Source organism: Gopherus flavomarginatus, chromosome 8, assembly GCF_025201925.1.
Source record: "Gopherus flavomarginatus isolate rGopFla2 chromosome 8, rGopFla2.mat.asm, whole genome shotgun sequence".
In the NCBI taxonomy this organism is placed as follows: domain Eukaryota; kingdom Metazoa; phylum Chordata; order Testudines; family Testudinidae; genus Gopherus; species Gopherus flavomarginatus.
This window is the reverse complement of record NC_066624.1, coordinates 64003574-64025441: the sequence shown is the minus strand read 5'-3', so window position 1 is coordinate 64025441 and position 21868 is coordinate 64003574. Positions and strand designations below refer to the sequence as shown.

Genomic DNA, 21868 nt, shown 5'->3' with positions numbered 1-21868 from the left:
CTTGTCTACTTGGACTCTCTCAGCTAGCCACTTCCTTCCTTTCAGCCCATCTCCTCTGCTGTTGCACTGCCCAGCCGAGCATGCTGTCTCTAGCTGCTCTACACTTTGCTCTAGGAATCATTCTGAGGCAGTTCTGTCTACGGCTTGTGCTATACAGGAGGTCAGACTAAATGATCACAATGGTCCCTTCCAGGATTGGAATTTATGAACTCTTCCACCGTTCTGTTGTCTGCTCTCATATCTTTTTCTCTCCCTTTTCTTTTTGATTCACTTCAGGATCTTTCACCACCTTCTGGGATGGGTACAGTCATAGTGCATGAGTATGTATACTGAATTCAATCACCTGTGACAACCTGATCAATTGTCCTTGAAGCCAAAATGGCCAAGAGTTTCTCTGCTATTGAGCCAAAAATGACCAATGAAACCTTGCAAAAGGGCCATCTTGGCATTCTGTGTGTTGATGGCAAATGTAAAACTGGAGCATGGATCATCTGAACATTGTTTGAAACAGCTAACATCCTCCTCCTCATCCCACAGTTAAAAAGCCTAAGTTGAGATCTTTGCTTTATGTGAAATGCCCGGGCCAGGAAGCTGTGAAAAGAAAGGTCAGAACTTGATGGGTTGTGCCAGCAAAGTGTGGCTGTTGTACTTTTACCTAATGCCTGACAGGCATTGCAGGATTAGTGGGAGATTAATTGAGTGATTTATCAGCATGTGATTCCATACCCACTGTGGGCATCTTCCCATCAACATAGTGTATGGTTCCACCAACACCAATGATGTGGCTGCAGATATTTTTTATAAGCAACTGCAGATAGTCCGAAATTAAACCCCAAGAAAAGATGATTCTGGGCACCTTTAATGTCCTGGTAGAAGAGGATAATGACCCCTGGGCAAATTCACTTGGGAAGTTGGGTATTCAGTATTTGTACAGCACCAAGCACAATGATGTCCACGTCCATGATTGGGGATTCTAAGTGCTATAGTAAGCCAAATAATAAATAATTACAGGAATGAGCAGCAATGGCTGGAATTTGCAGCTGCCAGTGACATGATCACTGCCTCACTTTTCCATCACCAGAAGATTTACAACCAGACATGGTACAGCCCAAAAGGTTTCTCTAGGACTCTTGTTGATCTTGACTTCGTTAACAACCATTGGCAGTCATGAATGTAGGAGTTTGCAGAGGCATCTTGACATTGGGTCATCAGCTTTAGCTGGCAAAAATGCACCTCCAACTTTGACATCAGCCAGTTAGTTAATGGGCCAAAATTAGTCCAATTCAATCAAAACCTCTTATTACAACCAAGCTATCAAAAAAGAGCTAGATATACTCATGGAGGATAGGTCCATTAGTGGCTATTAACCAGGATGGGCTGGGACGGTGTCCCTAGCCTCGGTTTGCCAGAATCTGGGAACGGGCGACAGGGGATGGATCACTTGATGATTACCTGTTCTGTTCATTCCCTCTAAAGCACCTGATACTGGCCACTGTCGGAAGACAGGATACTGGGCTAGATGGACCTTTGGTCTGATCCAGTATGGCCGTTCTTATGTTCTATCATCCATTCTGAACTGCATAAGGCCATTGAAGCGTTAGAGATTTAAGTCACCTGTTCAGGAATTGTATTATTTTAAAGTAGTCAGTGCAGACTGCAGCCAGCTCAGTGCTGGGGCTCATCCCTTCAGATGTCATCCAAGGATCAGTGAGGACATGCGCACTTCAGTCACAGCTAAGAAAAAAGCAAGACTACAATTTGAATCTTTAAAGATGTTTGTCAAGAGCAAAAGCAAAAGCTGAAAGGATTCAGCTTTGGAACATCATCAAGTCACTGTGTAAGAACAATAAGGAATCCTGGTGTAGAACAGTGCAGACAGTGTAGAACAGGCTGCCATCAGGCACGATCTCCACACCCTCTTTTCACTTTTGCAGTGTTTGTGGGGGAAGGTGGCACCAGCTTGTCCAGTAAAGAATCAAGATGGCAGCATTAGCCACTATGCAAGATCTGTTGCATCGATGGGGAGATAATTTCAATATGTTCTTCAGTTGTCTGCTGCCTGCACTCCCTCTTCCATTTGAAGAGGGGCAGGAAGATCCAGTTAAGCACCTTTCTTCAATCAAGATGAGATCTGGATCACAGTCATAAGAACGGCTGTACTGAATAAGACCAATGGTCCATCTAGCCCAGTATCATGTCTTCTGACAGTGGCCAATGCCACATGTGTCAGAGGGAATGACCAGAACAGGCAATCATCAAGTGATCCATTCCCTGTCATCCACTCCCATCTGATGGCAATTAGAGGCTTAGGGACACCAGAGCATGGGATTGCATCCCTGACCATCTTGGCTAACAGGAATTGATGGACCTGTCCTCAGTGAACTTATCTCATTCTTTTTTTAATCTAGTTACAGTTTTGGCCTTCATAGCATCCCCTGGCAACAAGTCCCACAGGTTGACTGTCTATTGTCCATAAGCTGTAGTCTGGGAAGGCACCAGAGGTTTGTAACATCACCCCTGAGTTGTTGAAGACGGGTCAGAGTATTGTTGTACCATGCTGCATAGACTCCTCAAGATCCTCTGGCATGCTAATATCATCCCTGATGATTTGAAGAAGGTGGTTATTCTGCCTCTGCTCAAAAAGGGCAATAAGGCAGAATGTAGCAACTACAGAGGTATTATGCTGTCCCCCAAGGGGAGTCTTTAATTCCATGTTAATGTCTTGAATCAATAATGCATTTCATGGCAAAGGCCAGGATACTCGGTGTTGCTCTAGACCTGGTCATTCCACTGTCAACCAGATTTTTACCTTGCGGCAGCTTTTGGAGAAAATGGCTGAATTTAATAAGCTGTGTGCATTAGTTTTTATAGACTTCTGTCAGGCCTTTGATTCTGTGCATCAGGTAAGCTTCTGGGATCTGATGACATGACTCAGCATCCCTGGGAAGATAGTGTCATTGAAAGAAGAGTTCTATAATGGAATGGAAAGCTGCGTTCAAGTCCATGGCAGATACGTGGTATGGTTTCCTATCTCCATGGGAATTCAATAAAGCTGCATCCTGTCACCATTGTTGTTCAGTATTGGTACTGATTGATGGATAAACTTGAGGATGTGCCTTTAGGTGTTATGCTGAACACCACTCTGCTTCAAGATCTCGAATATGCCAATGACATTGCTGGCTCAGTGTGGTGAATTGCTGCAGCTGATGGCTGATCTGGTTGGGCAGGAAGCAACAGGGATTGGTCTGGCTATTAATCTGGATTAAACCAGCTCCCTGACCACTACCATCAAGCAGTGTTCAGCTCCAGATTACACCCAGCTCAATATTAACCTGTTTGGACAGGACTTCAAGCAGGTGGTCACTGTCCAGTACTTGGGAAGCATCACAAACTGTGCCAGAGAGCCATGTTTTGAGCCATTCAACAGCCTCAGTGAAGACGTTGGGACATCAATCTTGCTAGGAAGCTGCAGATCTATAGAACCATGGTTTTACCAACTCTATTGTACGGCAGTGAAACATAGGCACCGAGGAAGGCTGAAAAATGGTGGTAACATTTTCATTTATTGTCATCTTCGTCAGCTGCCCCATATTAAATGGCAGGAATAGATCAGCAGTGAGGATATTCATAGCTGAACCCAGCAAATGCTTCTATCAGCGCTGTTTTGGTTTATGGCTTCCTTGGTATGGACATATTATTAGGATGGAAGACCAATGAATTATGAAGCATGTTTACTAATTAATGCTGCTTATCTGGCTGGGGATCACATGATCACCAAAATTTTCAGTGGCGCAATAAGATCGGTTGGATGTTCAGTCTTTGTCTATTGTTGTCAAAATGCCTTAAGGACCTAGTCAGAGAGTGATCCAGTTGATGCTCAGTCTGCAAGGAGGCTACATCCTTTTGGGATTTGCCATGAGGACGATGACAGATCTTTCACCTTCCTGATTAGATTATTCCCTTCCTTTTCTCTCCAGTCATTTCCAGGTTTTTCACCCTTCTGCTCAGTCCTTTTCTCTCTGTTCCTTGATTTCTTCTCAGCCACTCACTCTTACTCTGTTTCCCAGAACACCCTTTCCTCAGTCCTATCACTCCTACCCAGTGAAGCCTCTCTCCTTTGTGCCAGCTTCTTCTCAACTCATTTATCCTTGCTCCTGCCTGCTCCAGTCTCTCTCCTCCCGCTATCCCTTCTGTCCATCCCTGTGCGTGTGCTTCCTCCTGCCCAGGTCAGTCTCCTTTGTATCGCCACATAATGTTTTTCCCAGATCCTGCCTGTGTACCCCACACTTTCTCTCTCTTGTTTTTGAGGTTACCAGGTGTTTTTTTCCTTGTTCTTTATGGAAACAAACTTTATTTTTTTTATCTGTTTAAAGTGTGATTCTACTCTGAAACGTGTCTCCATAAAAAGGCATCTTTTCACTCTGCAGACTTGCCCTCGTGCATGTTTGCTGTCTGACTGGCTTACTGTAGGGGATAAAATAGATTTTTGCTACTTGTTACTGCCATTAAAACTAAGAGCCCCCTTAACTCTAGGACAGTGAGCATGATTCTCTTCCAGCTCACAGATCATATCTGTTAGCTAAGCAGAGGCTGCAGAACCACCTCCTGCCCCCAGTCACACCAGAGCAACTCTGAAGACAATGAGAATGGTGCAGATTTAGCTGAGCTCAGAGTCCGGCTGGCAGAGCCTTTCCCGGTGATGAGGCAGGAGAATGAAAGACTCTCCAATCCCTGGCAGGACTGGCAGCTGGACAAAACATCTTGGTATTTTTACACTGGGCATATTTGCTCCAGAAGTCAATGAGGGTTATATTGACCCTTTAAGAGCTGCACTGCCCCAGGGGAACGCACCCTGCCTCTGTGAGCTCCTTGGCAGAGTGAGGGAGGATGCCTATCCTTATGGGATGGAGCCTGCTCATCTTCAGCCCACTCCTTTCCCATGGTTTGGGGCAGGAGCAGAGGAGAGAACACCAATTGCACTTGGCCTTTGTTTGGGTTGTGCCAGCTCTGAGTGGAAGCTCCTTTTGTCCTCTAACCACATGCTTCACACTCACATAATTTGACTTGCCAATAAACATGAGGCACCACCACGTCATTGTACTGTCAGAGCAGAACTGCGTTTTACAGAGAGCCTCAATGGTGACCTGCAAAGGAGTTTTGGAAAGTTGGACTTGTGCTCATTTGTATTTGTGTATGATGGATTAAGAAGACGTGAAAGGGATTTACCTTAGAAATACCAGGCATGTCCAGTCTGGTCTCCCTGGCTTTGCTGGAGATCTCTCCCATGTTTATTGTGAACTGTAGCACTCTGAAGAGCTGGGAGTGCTGAATCCTCTGTTAGCCACAGTGGCAATCAACAACTGAGTTACACAAGTGTTAAAGCAAACAGAGTTTGAACCGGTTTGATTAAAAACCCCTTCCTTTCTCCAGTTTGCTCCACTTCTACTTCCTTGATTCTTGTGATGTCACCATTTCCCTACTCTCCAGTCACCATGGAGCTTTCCAGCCTACACAGAACCTGAATTTCTCACGGGGAAATAAAACCGAAGCAGATAAAGTTAAAAAAACAGAAAACCCAAACACCTGTCATTGCTTCATCATCCATCATAAAGCTGATAAATACCTATTGTTTTTTCTTTGCAGGTCACCTTTAAGGGTCAACAGTTCAATCTCACACCCAGTTAAACTCACTGGGAGGTAGGCCATTTATTTCAATGGTAGCAGCATTGGACCCCAAGACAGTTACTGTTTTTTCCTAGATTTTATTCACATATCACCAAATTTAATAGTTCTAAAAGGGAAACAGGTCTGTTCCTCTGTATCTCTACTTAGCTGATAGGGAAAGATCGTTTTGTCACTGTGCCAAGTGTATCTGCCATTTTGAAGCAGAGAGGTATTATTAAAAAGAACAGGTATTATTAAAAAGAACTTGTGGCACTTTAGAGACTAACACATTTATTTGAGCATAAGCTTTCATGGGCTACAGCCCCACTTCATTGGATGCATGCAGTGGAAAATACAGTAGGAAGATAGATATATACAGACAGAGAACGTGAAACAATGGGTGTTACCATACACACTCTGACGAGAGTGATCAGTTAAGGTGAGCTATTACCAGCAGGAGAGAAAAAAACTTTTTGTAGTGGTTACCAAAGTTTTTTTCTCTCCTGCTGGTAATAGCTCACCTTAACTGATCACTCTCATCAGAGTGTGTATGGTAACACCCATTGTTTCATATTGTGTGTGTGTGTGTGTGTGTATATATATCTTCCTGTTGTATTTTCCACTGCATGCATCCAATGAAGTGGGCTGTAGCTCATGAAAGCTTATGCTCAAATGAATTTGTTAGTCTCTGAGGTGCCAGAAGTACTCCTGTTCTTTTTGTGGATACAGACTAACATGGCTGCAACTCTGAAACCTGTCATTATGAGAGGTATTATTGCAAATGGAAATGTGTTTTATCCATCAGCTACAAGGCATGCTTCTAATAGGCTGTGAGACACAATGACAGCTGCCTGTTCTGAATTGGATGTCAGTGCTGTTGCTGATAGAGAGAGTCCTCAATGCAAAGTTGAAGGAATGTTAATCACTCACGGCAGAATGGTTCTTTGTCCGATGTATCAAAAAACACTTTAGTCACTGGAGGATTCTTTAGTGTTAAATAGCTTTTCCACTTATCAGCATAATAACCTGTAGACCACAGTGTGAAAATTCAGCATTAGGTGACTGTACAAGACCAAATGACTGAAAAGAAATCAAGTTAGTGCTTGATATATACCAAATTGCTTTTCAGCCACAAGGTGAATATTGCAGTTAGTTACTGGTAAAACACAGCATAGATAATATCCCTAATACTCTGTAAACTCATGTGAGTAAGCTAAGCCCATGTGTTAGTGCTTCCAGGAATTAGGCCTAAATATGGCTGTTTTCTGTCCATCCCATATGTTAAGAGCCATCCTTTTTTGTTTCTTGTCAAGACACGTGTTGCTCAGTAGAACAATAATCTCCCTTACTTTGGAAATTTATTTCTGGGAGCTCAGTAGAGCCAAGGTTTTCAAACGTGGGAGCCTAAAGTTACACTCCTAAATCTATATTTGGACAAGTAAAACAAGTGATCTGATTTTCAAAAGTGCAGAGCATTCAGCAGCTGCTATTGAAGTCAGTAAGGGTTTAAGATGCTGAACACCTCTTGGAAGTACTTAGCAGGAGCATGTGCTTATCCCCCATACAGCTCCCCAAAGGCATGTGAATTCTGCTGTGACCCCCAGGAAAAATCTACAAGTTCTTGATTTGGCTCTTTGGTCTCCTGTGAGTGCTGATCTGTGCAGTAACTGTGATGTGACTGTACAAAGACTAAATGAAGCCACCAAATCCATTTTCACTTGTAACATAAGCTAGGATTTATACCTACCTTTCCAGATGTGAAATGGTGTCATCTCACGCACCCACTCCCAGAAGGAAGCAAAGACTATATGTGTTAAGGGACTTTGCAAACAGCTCTGTCCCGTGAGTCTCTTTGGCAACATGTACCAGAATGTTTGTTATAGGTTACATGGAGTAACACAGGGTATAGTGTGACAGGCAGCAGTATGAGTCCCTTGGATTGTTAAAGACCATCTCCAAAACACAACTCTTTTATCCACATTGGACACTGCATCATCCTTACCCAGGATGGGGCATGCCATGGGCTGGAAAGTCTCACAGCTGGCACATTTGCTGTTCCTGTAATCTCTGTATGTATCACAGGGGTATGCAGTGATATTGCACCTCTCTTCCAAGGATGACAAGAACAGGAAAACAGACCTCTGATGGTCACATTTAAAATACTGTGATCCTTGTTGACACAAAGAGAAAGGATATTTCATTAGAAATCTGTGTACAGCATGCAAAATGTTAGTGCAACAGCAAAACAGAATGCACTCTATTGCTGTGACAGTATCATAACACCAGAGATGTTCACAGGGTCACGTTAAATCCTGTCCAGCAACTTGACATCCTGTAAAGCAAGAAACTCTGAGCCAGAACAGCTTGTGCAACTCGCACTATAAACCAGATGGAAGGATACACTGAGTGCTCCACACTGCTTCTGGGCTGGACACAGATAATCCCCCACTGCTTCTGAGCCAGAGTCATTGATTGTTCCGCACTGCTTCTGGGCGAGAGACTCTGATTGTCCCCCATTGGTTCTGGGCTGTCAACTGGGACATACCTGTTCCTACCAATGAACAAGGGCTTAGAATCTAAGCAGTTCTTCAAGTAATCTAACTGCAATGGACTTCCATGAGACCATGTCCAGAGTATGGGTATGTTTAAAAACACTGTAAAATGGCACCTTCATACTCACCATACACTGTCTGCTCCATGTGTACCTTCAAGTCATACCTGTCTACAGCCTATAAGAAGACTAGCCTATGGTTAGCATTGCGGAGCCACTGCTGGTATGCACAACTATGGATTCCACTCTGCCTTATGAATTAGCCACCAGTTCTTAGCTGGGGTTGCCACTTAGGTGGTGCATTCCTTTTGCATAAGCTCTTGCCATTCTTGGTATAAGCTTTTATAGAAGCAACTGGTTCCATGGACTGTGCTGAAATACACAGCAGTGTATTAAACCTGCCGCAAAATGCCCCTCTCTCCAATTCGGCATGCTGGTGACCACAGAGGAACTGTAAGGAAGTTCTGTAAAAGACCTACAAACAGCAGCAGAGGGACTGAGGATGTGTGAGAAGAGCCAGGGCAAAGCTAAATTCCTGTGTGTGCTATCTTTGAACAATGCCACAGAGCATTACAGAAAAGGGCAGTGATGGCTACACTAAGCAGCATAAGAGATCTGCACCTCTGAAGCAAACAAACTTCATCCCACCAGGAAAAGTTCTTTAAAAAATTGACTGCATGTTTCCATGGATCATGGCTCCTTAGTAAGGTTGTTGCCCGATGTATAATAGTTCAGGGATTGGCATCTTCCCCCAGCACACATGCTGCATTTTTTCCTGTCAATGAGTGATTCTAAATGTCCTCACTGCCAGGCACTAAAGCGTCAAATTGCTGTCTCACAATTTAGACACGTGGTTATATGGACATGATCTCAATGCCTAACCAGGGCAGTTGGAAATTTACACTGCAAAAACATTGCTATTGGTCTCAAATGTAAGGGTTTGCTGCAAATTTCAGTGTTTTCTGTAGAATTTAAATTTGTGTTTAAAATACAGAAGTTTATATTTTTTTAGTGCCTGACCAAACACACAGCAGGAGCCAGTACCTCTCTGAAGAGCTTCTACAATAGAAGAGACTAGACAAAGGGCGGGAAGGGAACCAGAGGCACACAAAGGGGAAGTGACTTGCTCACATTCACATACTAGCTCAGTGGCAGGAACAGAACACAGGTCTCCTGAGTGCCATGCTGTCTCTCATTGCCAAGACATGCATCATTGCCTCAGTGTTGTCTTCTCCATTACACAGTTCTCTGCACTGGTTCTGGGGACTCATTGCTGCTAACACTTGTGCTTTCAAACTGGATTTGAGTGAATTCGCTTTTTTTTTAAATAAAAAAAAAATCTCACATCTCCTAAACGTTTCTATAAGTTCTGGGAGTAAACTTGCTCACTGAATTTATGCATGCAAATTTGTGGAACTAGGTGAATTTGCTCCACAGCAAAATTTGATGCTATTCACTCACTTGGAAGAGAGCAGAAAATCCAGGATGAAACAGCAAAGAGTTATGGGTCAGATCCTCCTCTGGTGCAAATCAGCATGGCTCTCTGGACTTCAGTGTAGCAACCCCCAATATACAGCAGCTGGGGATCTGATTTTTTGGGTTGTTTTTCAAAAAGTTGAGTTGGTTTTTTTTTTTTTTTTTTTACTGTCAGTGAGTGTTTCCCCCACACTTCTTTGGGTGATTTGTTGAAAATATTTTGTCCTAGTTTTCCCAATGCAAAGTGTATTTCATTACCAGAAAATATTGTTTGTGGGCAGCCGGGCTGGTCGGTTCCTCCATTGGCATAGAAGTCTATGTGTCCTAAAGCTTCTCTGTAGCCTAGTCCTAATCAAAGAAAATATCATTTTTAGAAAGAATCTTAAAGTGCCGGGAAAAGGAATTTCAGATGAAGAATTAGGAACAAATAACAACATGGATTCATGTAGCATTGGCAGTCTCAGTTGTGCAAGAGATTTAGTTTCCTTAATCTATGTATGCATCATTGAACTAAAAGACAATGACCCCGTTGCCGTATTCTAGATAATGACATTAAATGCCCACAATAAGACAATGTGTGTGACATGTGCATGATGTGTATCTGGGCCCATCACCTTCTGCAGAGAAACTGTGGGAGGGAAAAAGGTAAGTTAAATCTCTGTGGATTTGTGGCCTTTTCAGGGAAGGAGTTTGCCAGGCCTTCAAGAAGGCAAATCGATGTGGTAAGCCTGGTCTGTCTTCATGCCTTATCCAAGGGTAGATCTTGGACTCACAGAGCATCTTCTAGAAACTGCTGACATCCTTCCTCCATGCAGGAGGAGAAGATCCATGAGTGGATGGTCCCCTCCATGCACAGATATGGGCCAGGGCTTGATCTCATGCAAGGAGGTGGATTCTGAACAGGATCTTGAAATGAGTATGAGTATGAGCTAGTGGAGCTGTGCGAGAACAGGATGATGATGCTTTGTAAAGGTGAGACACAGCCATTAGCGTATGCTGCTGGAATCTGGCAGGTGGTTCTTGAGTGCTGTGGAGGAGAGTGATGCAGTAGTCTAGGTCACAGAAGTCAAATGTATGGGTGAGGAGGAACTGAGGGGGGAAATTACCAAATGGTGATGGGGTGACTAGTGTGGGAAGAAAAGTTCAGAGTCCAGGATGATGCCAAGGATACAGACTCACCAGGTGAAAGTATTCCTGGCCCAAGGAGAATAATAAAAGGCAGGCAGCATAATGCAAAGCTGTGTAATGCCTCCCAGTTGAGGACCACAGGGCAGGTTACAAGCAGCTAGGGAGTTTTATGTTATTAACACTATGTCCAAGGGAATGAAATGGTTCAGCTTTTCAAGTCGGTGTGATGGCTTTTGCTATTTTAATTCCTGGCTCCAGTTCCTTAGTGACCTGTACCACCGCAAGCAGCAGCACTCCCCCAACCGGGAACAGCTGACTCTGAGGTGCTACTGCACATGAGGGTGCTCTCCCTTTGCCAGCTCACAACTGATATCCTTGCACTTAGTGGAACACAATGACTGCTCTGCCCTCCCTCTCCAGGGGCCATAACGCCTCTCCCCCACCCAGCAAAGCAAGCTATATCCCCTCGAGGTCTATAGCAGCACACACGTACCTTGTGCAGACCTGGCAACTTCCTGTGTACCCTCGGGGGCTGTGCAGCTCGGTGCCACCTTTTGCTATGGACTGTGCCCATGTGGCACCAGTCACAGTCCCCTGGGTTTGGCTGTTGAGACATGTCCTGTTAACAGGGGTGGCTCCAGGCCCCAGCACGCCAAGCTCATGCTTGGGGCGGCATGCCACGGGGGGCGCTCTGCTGGTCGCCGGGAGGGCGACAGGCAGGGCTCCGGTGGACCTCCCGCAGGCATGCCTGTGGGAGGTCCACTGGAGCCGCAGGACCGGCGACCAGCAGAGCACCCCCTGTGGCATGCCGCCGTGCTTGGGGTAGCGAAATGTCTAGAGCTGCCCCTGCCTGTTAAACCAGTAACGCAGCAGAAATAGCTCTGGGGTGAATAGTGACCCATTTTCTGAGCTATGCAGAATGGGACCCCTCCACCCGCCACAGCCTGGGCATAACCCTGTGATCTGAGTTAGATCACTGCCCCGTACAGGCACAGAGCTCCAGCCAATGAGAGAGGAGCCCAGGCATTGCCTCACGGTAGCCTTCTCACTCCTGCAGTCCAGTTTAGTTCCTGGGTTTCCATCTAATGAAACACAGAGAAGGAAGAAATTAAATATTACCATCAATATCAGAATGAATGACGTCAACAAACTGGGCATCTGTAGGATCTAATCTTTCCTCAGGAGGTTTCCCATTAAATAAGGGGCCTGCTGGGTCAAGACCTGAAATGCAAAATGATTATTATGGCATGATTGTAATGTGGTGCTATTTAAATGATTCTCTATATCCCTGTGAATGGGTGGTCTCCACCCCACTCTGGATACAGGACACTTACACACTGGGTTAGCATCTGAGAACATGCACACTGTTACAGAGTTTTCCTTCCCTCCTAATGAAGTACAAAATATTAGCCTCAGTCTGAGGGTACATCCAGACTACCCGCCGTATTGGCGGGTAGCGATCGATTTTTTGGGGATCAATATATTGCGTCTCATCTAGATGCAACATATCGATCCCTGAACGTGTTCCCGTTGACTCTGGAACTCCACCGGAGTGAGCGGCGGTAGCGGAGTTGACACTGGAAGCCGCGGACGTCGATCCCGCGCTGTGAGGACCCTAGGTAAATCGATCTAAGATACACAACTTCAGCTATGTGAATAGCATAGCTGAAGTCGAAGTATCTTAGATCGATACCACCCCCCCAGTGTAGACCAGCCTTGAGCCTTTTCCTTAGCATAGGTTCCTAGGGCTCCTCTTAAAGATCTCACTGTTCCTACTCGGAGTTCCTTCTTCCTCAGAGAAGCCCCAAGGCAGCTTATGTTCCTGGCATGTGGCTAACGGGGCTCACCATGAGGGCTAGTTAGCAGAAATTATTCTGTGTCTCCGTGTAGGGTTCTTGTGCCTAACACCTTTGCATAAGGCCTAACAGTGATGTAGTGCTCCATGTGTTCAGAACACAGGACTGGCACTCACTAACTAACTAACTGACCTACACAGCACTCCTGGGAGCTCACTACAGAAAGTATTATTCAGTGTTTGGGTAAACTGAGGCAGAGAGCTGAAGTGATTTGCCCAAGACAGGAGCAGGGATTGAGAAAGGGGCTTACCTGTTATTCTCCCAAGTTTGCCATTATACATCTGTCCCACAAACCCACAGATATGCGCTCCAAGACTAATTCCTATCATATAAACAGAGTCAAGCGATGCTCCATCGGCCTGCAATTTAAAAATGTCCATGATCATAGGTTACAGAAATGTTAAGCACATAAGAAACATCAAGAGCAGGAAAAGGCCATCCAGCTGGTTCCAGGGATAACATAAATAGCCCATCCTAATTTTACCTGCGAGTACTTCTCTTGTCCCAACACAAATGGAGGTGTCTTTTGAGACATAATACCCAATGCAAATTCCACTGAAATGACCCCCCTTCCATGCTCAACACCTTTTGGTGATGTGAATCTGAAAGCTAAACATTTCCGGGCCATGACTGTGTTCCCCTGGGACAGCGATTATGCACGGAACAGTGTCTAGTGCGTGTGGCTGCTATGGCAATACCAATAATTAATAATAAACCCCAATTGCCAGCATGTGGTTTCAGAAATGTATTTTCTAATTCAAAGATCCTAATGCAAGTTGCTGCAACCCATGGCCTCTGGCAGCTGTTAACTCATCTGTGCAATATGTCACAGGTGCTCATGTTAGTCTGGTCCTCCATAATGTCCTGCCTTGTACACTTTTGACACATGTTCTTCAATCACACCAGTGTTCCCAGTCACCAGTTAGCCAAGTGAAATCAATAAGACTGAAACAATTGTATAATATTTGGTCAAAATAAGAATGTAGAATAACATTTAATACCTTAAACAAAGTAAAATAATATTTTTGTTCACTTTTTTTCACTTTATCTGTTGGGACCCTGATGTTTCATCAGAAAAAGATTGCTCCGAGTTCAGAAGGTGATAATCATTATATGGATAATGAGAGGACAGGGAGCCTGTTGGGTGTGCATAAGCTTGAATGAGTCACAGTGTCATAGTTACCAAGATGAAGCTATCTCCTATTTGCAGGGGAAGTGTAGCTTAGTGGAACACCTTCTCATCCCGATCTGCACAGAACATTCAGCACCTCTCTGAACGGTCCTTACAATCATCTCATTCATATATCCTCTGCCATTCAAGTTGGTAGCTTCACATTTAAAACCATTAATCCCTGGATGTGAATTGAACTCATGTATAGTCTCAGGGACACATTTTTGAAGTGGCTGCAACCAAATCTGTACTTTTAATTGTCCAACTTTAGGCACCTAATTTTTCGGAATTCAAGTTTAGGGAACAGTGTGGAGGTGCCTCCAAACTCCAACTGGTGTATGCCAGCTTCCTGTTAGACATCCAGCTGCCTAGTCTGTGTGTTCAAATTAGGGTGACCAGATGTCCCGATTTTATAGTGACAGTCTAGATTTTTGGGTCTTTTTCTTATATAGGCTCCTATTACCCCCAACCCCCCGTCCTGATTTTTCACACTTGCTCTCTGGTCACCCTAGTTCAAATGTGCACCTGCAAATCTGATTTCTGGGGCATTTGAAATGTACGTGCCTCAGATTAGAGGCTTTTAAAAAAAATTGGTACTCCAAGTTTAAAGTGAATGAAGCTGTAAAATGTTAACATGCAAAGCCAAAGTAAAGATTTTGGCACTACATGTATTTGAGTTTACAGTAATTAATGCATCTCTTTAAAGAACAATTTGCTTTCTCTAAGATTCTGCTGTAAATACTTCTTTTACTCCATTAACACTGTCACAATTATTAGAAATATGTAACTTACCAACATTTGGTCTATAAGTGTTTTCAAGAATTCAGCAACTTTCTTAGTATTGCTAGAAGCTCTGTGATAGAGCAGAGTCGTAGCCCCGCGGTTCCAATCTACAATGATTATGTTGATGTCTTCCACAGAGAGCAAGAGATGTACTGCTTTTTGTATCCAGATGGGGGGAGACCCTGTGGGTCTGTACCCATGCACAATGAGGATAGTTTTCTTGGTCACGTTCAGATACCTGGAACCAGCTGAACTGAGTGTTTCAGCACAGTTCTGGTTTTGTCTTGTGTACAGCATTAGTTTCACTTTCAAGTCTGTGCCAGTCAAAGCACTGCTTATACTGAGACCTGTAAATGCAGGACATCCTTCTTCTGTACCTGAAAACAGGAGATGGCAGGTCATTATTAGTCAGATTAGAGATAATAAACTTCTCTGCCTTTTTCCCCCAACAGCCCAAGCAAGACTCCATTGCCAGTTCCATCCCTTCAGGTCACTCATTTCCCTCCTTTTCCCCTCATCATCTGTACTACTGGGGCTATCATGGGAACTCAGCTTTAGCTGCAGCATTAGAGCCTCGGCCTGGAGCCTCGGCCTGGAGCCAGCATCACGGCTCTCTCAGACGTCTGGCCATCATCTTTCCACTTTCTCTAACTCTTAATAAATACCTGTTCTGTTCATACAGAAGCCCCCAGAAGCCCCTGGCATAGGCCACTGTCAGAAGACAGGATACTGGGCCAGATGGACCATTGGTCTGACCCTTTATGGTCATTTTTATATTCTTATATGTTCTGTATGCTGTGCCCATCACCATTGTAGCACCTGAGCACCTCCCCATCTAGAATGGACATATCAGAGCCCTCGTAAACCATGCTCTCTATATATCAGTACATGGTCATGCCACCCAGTGAGCACACTTCAGCACTTCTGTCTGACAGCAATATTAATTGCTTCTTTGTCATGCCTGGACCTGCTGATGAAGAGATCGTGAGCCAAATTCAGGTGAGGTGCGAGTGGGCACAACCCTAGTTACCCAATTATGACCCTGAGGCATTTATGACCACCTTTGGGAGGAAGGCCAAGCCAGTCAGTAGCCCCTTGAGCACTGGACTGTGATATTGGTGTCATGTTTGAGGGGAAGGCACAGTCAGCCTACTGGAGTAAGAGCACACCAAGAACTACAGGCAAGTGAGAGTTGTTATTCTAAACTATTTAGCTACTAATGAAGAGATGCATCACCAACGATGTAGGTAAAAAATGTACTCTAAAGCACTAGACCTTGCGTAGTAGCCCAATGCCTGAAGGAACACTATAGGTGGTGGGTCTGCTCTGAGCAGTGGTCTGGTACCCAGGTTGCCAAGTTAATTCTAACTCAACAATTTATATGGCTACCATCAGTGAGAGGTCGAGAATGGATGACGCAGCCTTGGTTCTCTGTCAGACACTATGTGACTGATGAAAAATTTCTTAGTGGTCAAAGGATTCCAAGACACAGAATTTCCCAGACCCTTAACAGCCCATAGGACTGACCAAAGGGAGGCACAGGACACAGACACTAAGCCTCTAACTGCAGCTCACAAGAGGCCACATTTAGGCCCAGGAAGGCTGGGCCACCTGCTTATCATGGAGAGGCCCAAGAGCATGAAGTGTGGTTAGGGTGGGGCCTCTCCTGAATGTGCATCTTATACCCCAGTTGGCTGAAACAGAATCCTAAGATGGAGGGTCTTGCACCATCCCAGAACCAAATCCATCTCTGACAAAGAAAGATGCCTCCAAAGCCAGCCCAGTGACCTGATACTCCTGTAGACAGCAGGGACATCTAAGGGAAGATGGAAAAGAGAAGACTGAGAGGGGACATGATAGCAGTTTTCAGGTATCTAAAAGGGTGTCATCAGGAGGAGGGAGAAAACTTGTTCACCTTAGCCTCTAATGATAGAACAAGAAGCAATGGGCTTAAACTGCAGCAAGGGAGATTTAGGTTGGACATTAGGAAAAAGTTCCTAACTGTCAGGGTAGTTAAACACTGGAATAAATTGCCTAGGGAGGTTGTGGAATCTCCATCTCTGGAGATATTTAAGAGTAGGTTAGATAAATATCTATCGGGGATGGTCTAGACAGTATTTGGTCCTGCCATGAGGGTAGGGGACTGGACTCGATGACCTCTCGAGGTCCCTTCCAGTCCTAGAGTCTATGAATCTATGAATGCCCCCTGTGGAGTGTGAATGCGCCCAGGACTGGACCATGGAGATGTGCACCCATAAGAAAGCTCCCCACAGATTGACAATGCTGGTATGTGTACAAGGAAAGAGAGTGTAAGGACTTCTAGGCTTTGGGTGGAGCCAGAGAAGTAGTTCCTGCCTCCCTGGCTGGGGAAGATGGCACCCCAAGAGAGCCAATCTGCACACAGTGCATACATGGTGATGGAAAAGCCTACCCCAGCCAGTGGTTACAACTGACTGTGGGCACGCACACAGGAACCATACCTGTGGTTCTGGCTGGAGAACAGGCCTACTCAATAATACTGGGATGAGATTGGCCTTTTTTTCAGCAAGTCATGAATGAGCTGACCAGCCAGAGGATTATGGACTGGGATCGATCCCTTTGCATGGAAGACATGGGCCAAGCAGGACTTGAGGGCCCAGCATATCTGGGAGAGGAGACCTCAAGAGCAACCCAACCAAGGCCAGAATTGGAGAAGGGGAAGGTATCCACCCAGGACCCTACAGTAGGGTTCCTACTGCAGGCAGGAAACTTTGTTCAGGAACAGAGGGATGACCCCACATAGAGCTGCTCCCAGAAGCAACTGACCTCTGTAAATGGAGAAGTGACGGAACCTGGGTGCCTGGACCATTACCCCCATTTTGTGCTCAAGAAGGAGCATGTGTATGGTGTTGAGAAAGACCAACAATTTGGGGAGATGAGGACACAACTACCAGTGCCACACAAATACTGTCAACCAGAGATGCAACTCACACATGACATCCATTGTGCTGGGCATTAGGAGTGGGAGAAGACACTGTCATGGGTAATGGGCAACTTCTATCCTGGCCTCCATAAAGAAGTAAGGAAATACTGCTCCTCCTGCCATCCTGCCAACTGTCCATTGACAGCGGTAAAGGCTCCCCTTGTTCCTTTGCCACTGATGGAGACACCCTTTGAGAAAATAGGGATGGACATAATCAGGTCCCTAGAGAAGTGTGCCTCCAGGTACCAGTACATCTTGATAGTCATTGACCATGTGGCCTGGTATCTGGAGGCTCTTCCCCTTCACACAGCAAAGGCAACTGTGATTGCACCAGAATTTATGAAACGTTTTTCATGTGTGGAGTGCCCTCATGAGATATTAACCAACCCTAGGAGCAGCTGCACCTCACAGACTATGCAAGAGCTGTACTCTCTTTTGAAGAGCATATCTTTGAGAACTTCTATGTACCATTCACAGACAGATGGTCTCGTAGAGAGATTTAACAAAACTCTAAAAGAAATGCTAAAGTGCTTTATCAAATCTGACTCTAGCACTGGGACCAGTTGCTTCCACTACTCTTATTCCCTATAAGGGAGGTCTCACAGGCCTCTATGCAGGGCCGGCGCTTCCATTTAGGTGACCTAGGCAGTCACCTAGGGCGCCAGGATTTGGGAGGGTGGCATTTTGCCACCCTCGGAGGCAATTCGGTGGCGGAGGGTTCTTCCGCGCTCTGGGTCATTGTCGGCAATTCTGCGGTGGGTCCTTCACTAGCTCCAGGACCCGCCGCCAAAGTGCCCCGAAGACCGGGAGCGCAGAAGGACCCCTTCTGCTGCAGAATTGCCGCCAACGACCGGGAGCGCGGAAGGACCCCCACCTAGGGTGCCAAAAACCCTGGCGCCGCTCCTGCCTCTATGGGTTTCTCCCCCTCTGAACTATTGTATGGCCATGTCCCTCAAGGGATCTTAGATTTGCTACATGTAGGCTGGGAGGAACAGGACGCAAATACTGTCAATGTGACTCAATATATTATTCACCTAAGGGAATATCTTAAGCAGCTGGGTTTCTTTGCTAGTGAAAATCTACAGAAGGCACAACAGAGAGAAGAACAAGGTTATAGCCGAGGGGCATGACTGAGTACTTTCCAGCTGGGACACTGAGTCTTATTATTGTTACTGTCAGCTAAGTCTAAATTAATGGCCTGTTGGCAGGATCCTTTTGAGGTAGCTAGACAAGTAAGACTGGTCAGTTATGAAATCTGGTTACTAGGCAGAAGAAAAGAGATCAGAATCTACCATGTAAGTCTTCTCAAGCCCTGGAAAACTTGGGAACTTTGCTGATGACTCCTTTCCCTGTGAGACCCGAATTAAGCCCTCAAGTTCATATCTGCCAGGGGTCGATACCTGTGATAGTAGGTGTGGGACTCTCTCCTGGTCAGAGAGCACAACTCTCCCAAGGAACTGAGAACTTCATTCATGTTTTCTCCTCAATATCTGGAAAAACACAGCTAGTGAAATACTACCTGGAAACAACACCTGGACAACAAGCTAGGGAGAACCCTAACCTACTGCACAAAATGTGGCACATAGTCTGGGAAGAAGTACAGGCAATCTTAAAAATGGGAGAATTATGCTGGCATCTGACTCGTGCCCAAGCTGCAGGCATTAGCTAAGAACTGACAACCAGACCAGGTCATCTGTACGTTAGTTTTGCTTAAAATAAGTGTTAGTCTTATATGAATGTAGTTAGTGTTTAGACTCTGTGAAATGCTTGTAAGTTGCTGCACGCATTAATCTCACTTATAATACCTATATCCTGTGTTATAAGATATATTTAAATGTTTGCTCTTGCCTGTCAGGAGAGAAGCATTCCCAAGTATGAAATACTAGTTTGCCACAGATGTTATCTCCTGCCTAGCAAAAGAAGACACCAGACAAAGCATTGTGGCAATCAGAGGGCAAAAGACTTTGTTGATTGCTTCCCCTCCCCGCCCCCCCCCCCCCCAGTTAAACTCTGGGGGAAGAGAATAAAAATCCCTGACAAGAAGAAAACTGTGTCTTTTGGGCTATTTAAACACTGAAGGGACAGAGATGCTAAACTGAAGCCAGAAATCCCCAGGGTCTGCCTCCTGGGTCTACCCTGAAAGACACTTTGAATTGGCGGGTCACTACAGCTCTGTCACTAAGAGGATTTAGATGGTAACTCATTGGTGTGTGTGTATTTGTTTGCTTTAACCTATAAATAACTCACTTACTTCTTTTTCCTAGTTAATAAACCTTAAGATAGTTTACTACTGGGATTAGCTACAGGTGTTCTCTTTGCTGTAGGATTGTACTAACTGATTTGGAGTAAGTGACTGGTTTCATGAATGGTCTCAACCTGAATGTGGTGATTTTTGGTGTAAGTGACCATTTATCACTAAGTCCAGTTTGTCACAAAATAGCCTGAAGAGGCTAAGGGGACTGTCTGTGACTCCATGGAGAGATTGTTACTGTGATCCAGGAGTTCACATTTGTTACAGGCTTGGTGAAATCTAATGATAAAAAAATAAACAAACTGGTGGTGTGTTGTGTTTCATTTTTTGCCAGTCTGCCCTGTGGTCGTCACTCACAGTAATGAGCCACTTTAGACAGTGTGATGGGGGTAGTTGAATAGTCCAAAAGTGAGTGGAGGAGCACCATAATTCTGGTCTCCCAACCCAACAGTTTGATTAGTTTTTGCATTGTTTTCTGTAAAGTTAACTGCATTTTGAAATTCCATGCTTGTCCAATGTCATGAGAGATAAGCCACCAGAGTAGCTGGGACCTGTGGGATAACTTAGTACAATCAAGCTCATGAAGAGATAGCGAAAAATCCCTTTCTCCCCCTTACCACCTTTTCGACCCCCTCTGGACACTATCATTTCAAGACATTCCATTTGAACTGCATAGGACTGAGGCAAACTTTCAGCAGCTTATGAATAAAGTTCTCAGCCCACTATCAATATGCCACAGCCTACATGGATTATATCATTATCTATAGCTCCATGGGGAAAGAGCCCCTACTACATATGAAGGCAGTATTAAGACCGTCGGGTTATGATGTGAGACCAGCTTCCTATAGTGAAGTATATTAGCAATCATGGAGGTGACCTTTCTAGGATACCACATAGAGGATGGACTTGTGAAGCCAGTAATCAAAAAAGTGCAGGCTTTAAAAACATGCCCAGTCCCCAAGACAAAAAGCACCTGAGGCACTTCCTGGGCCTTGCCGGATATTAGCAGAGATTTACCCTGAATTTCACTTTGATTGTGGCTCCCCTAACAGACCTTATAGAGGGTGCTAACCCCTGGATGATATGATGGGATACGGACTGCAAGAAGGTTTTTAATACCCTGAAGACATGCCTTTGTCAGGCACCCATCCCTTTTAATCCCAACTTTTCCTGAGAATTCATACTCCAGGTGGAGGCTCAGATGGAGCCTAGATGCTGTGCTTTCAAGGACTTCACAGGCAAGGAGTACACAGTTCTGGATTTAAGTAGAAAATTGTTCCCCAGGAAGAGGGCCTATCTGGTTATTGACAAAGAGGAACTGGCAATTAAGTGAGCCATAGGCCACGTCCAGACTAGGAATTAAAATCGATTTTAGATACGCAACTTCAGCTACGGGAATAACGTAGCTGAAGTCGAATTTCTAAAATCGAGATACTCACCAGTCTGGACGGGGCGCCATCGATGTCCGCGGCTCTCCGCGTCGATTCCGGAACTCCGTTCGGGTTGATGGAGTTCCGGAATCGATGTAAGCGCGCTCGGGGATCGATACACCGCGTCCAGACTAGACGCGATATATCGATCCCCGAGCAATCGATTTTAACCCGCCGATGCCGCGGGTTAGTCTGGACGAGGGCATAGAGTCTCTCAGGTACTACTAGCCGGGGAATTCCTTCTCATTGGTCACAGATCATGCCCCTTTAAGTTGTGTGACAGACCCAGACCAGTGGTGTACAGGAGTCTGGTAGAGGGCAAATCTACTGGTCACTGGATGAGTAGTTTTCTGTTCCCTGAGTGACCAGAGCAGGGGCTGCACTAGAGTAATCAGGAACCTGCTAGAACCAATTAAGGCAGACAAGCTGATTAGAACACCTGCAGCCAATCAAGGCAGGCTAATCAGGGCACCTGGGTTTAAAAAGGAGCTCATTCCAGTCAGGTGAGGGGGAGCCAGAGGAAAAGAAATGCGTGTGAGGAGTAGAGAGTGAAGGTGTGCTGCTGGAGGACTAAGGAGTACAAGTGTTATCAGACA

The 21868-nt window shown here is 45.2% G+C and overlaps 1 protein-coding gene across 2 annotated transcripts in view; it reads right to left on the bottom strand.

Annotated features, from left to right (window-relative positions):
• The window catches only part of LIPH (lipase H), a 38007-nt gene that overhangs the window by 5633 nt on the left and 10506 nt on the right, over positions 1 to 21868 (bottom strand). The window contains exons 2-7 of one of the 2 annotated variants that reach the window (XM_050965581.1): positions 14639 to 15006; positions 12926 to 13034; positions 11939 to 12040; positions 9950 to 10039; positions 7667 to 7834; positions 6595 to 6690 (exon numbers count right to left, since the gene is read on the bottom strand). In XM_050965581.1, the coding sequence (XP_050821538.1) occupies positions 6595 to 6690; positions 7667 to 7834; positions 9950 to 10039; positions 11939 to 12040; positions 12926 to 13034; positions 14639 to 15006 (933 nt within the window). The remainder of the gene's footprint in view (positions 1 to 6594; positions 6691 to 7666; positions 7835 to 9949; positions 10040 to 11938; positions 12041 to 12925; positions 13035 to 14638; positions 15007 to 21868) is intronic. The other variant, XM_050965582.1, reaches the window with a different exon arrangement.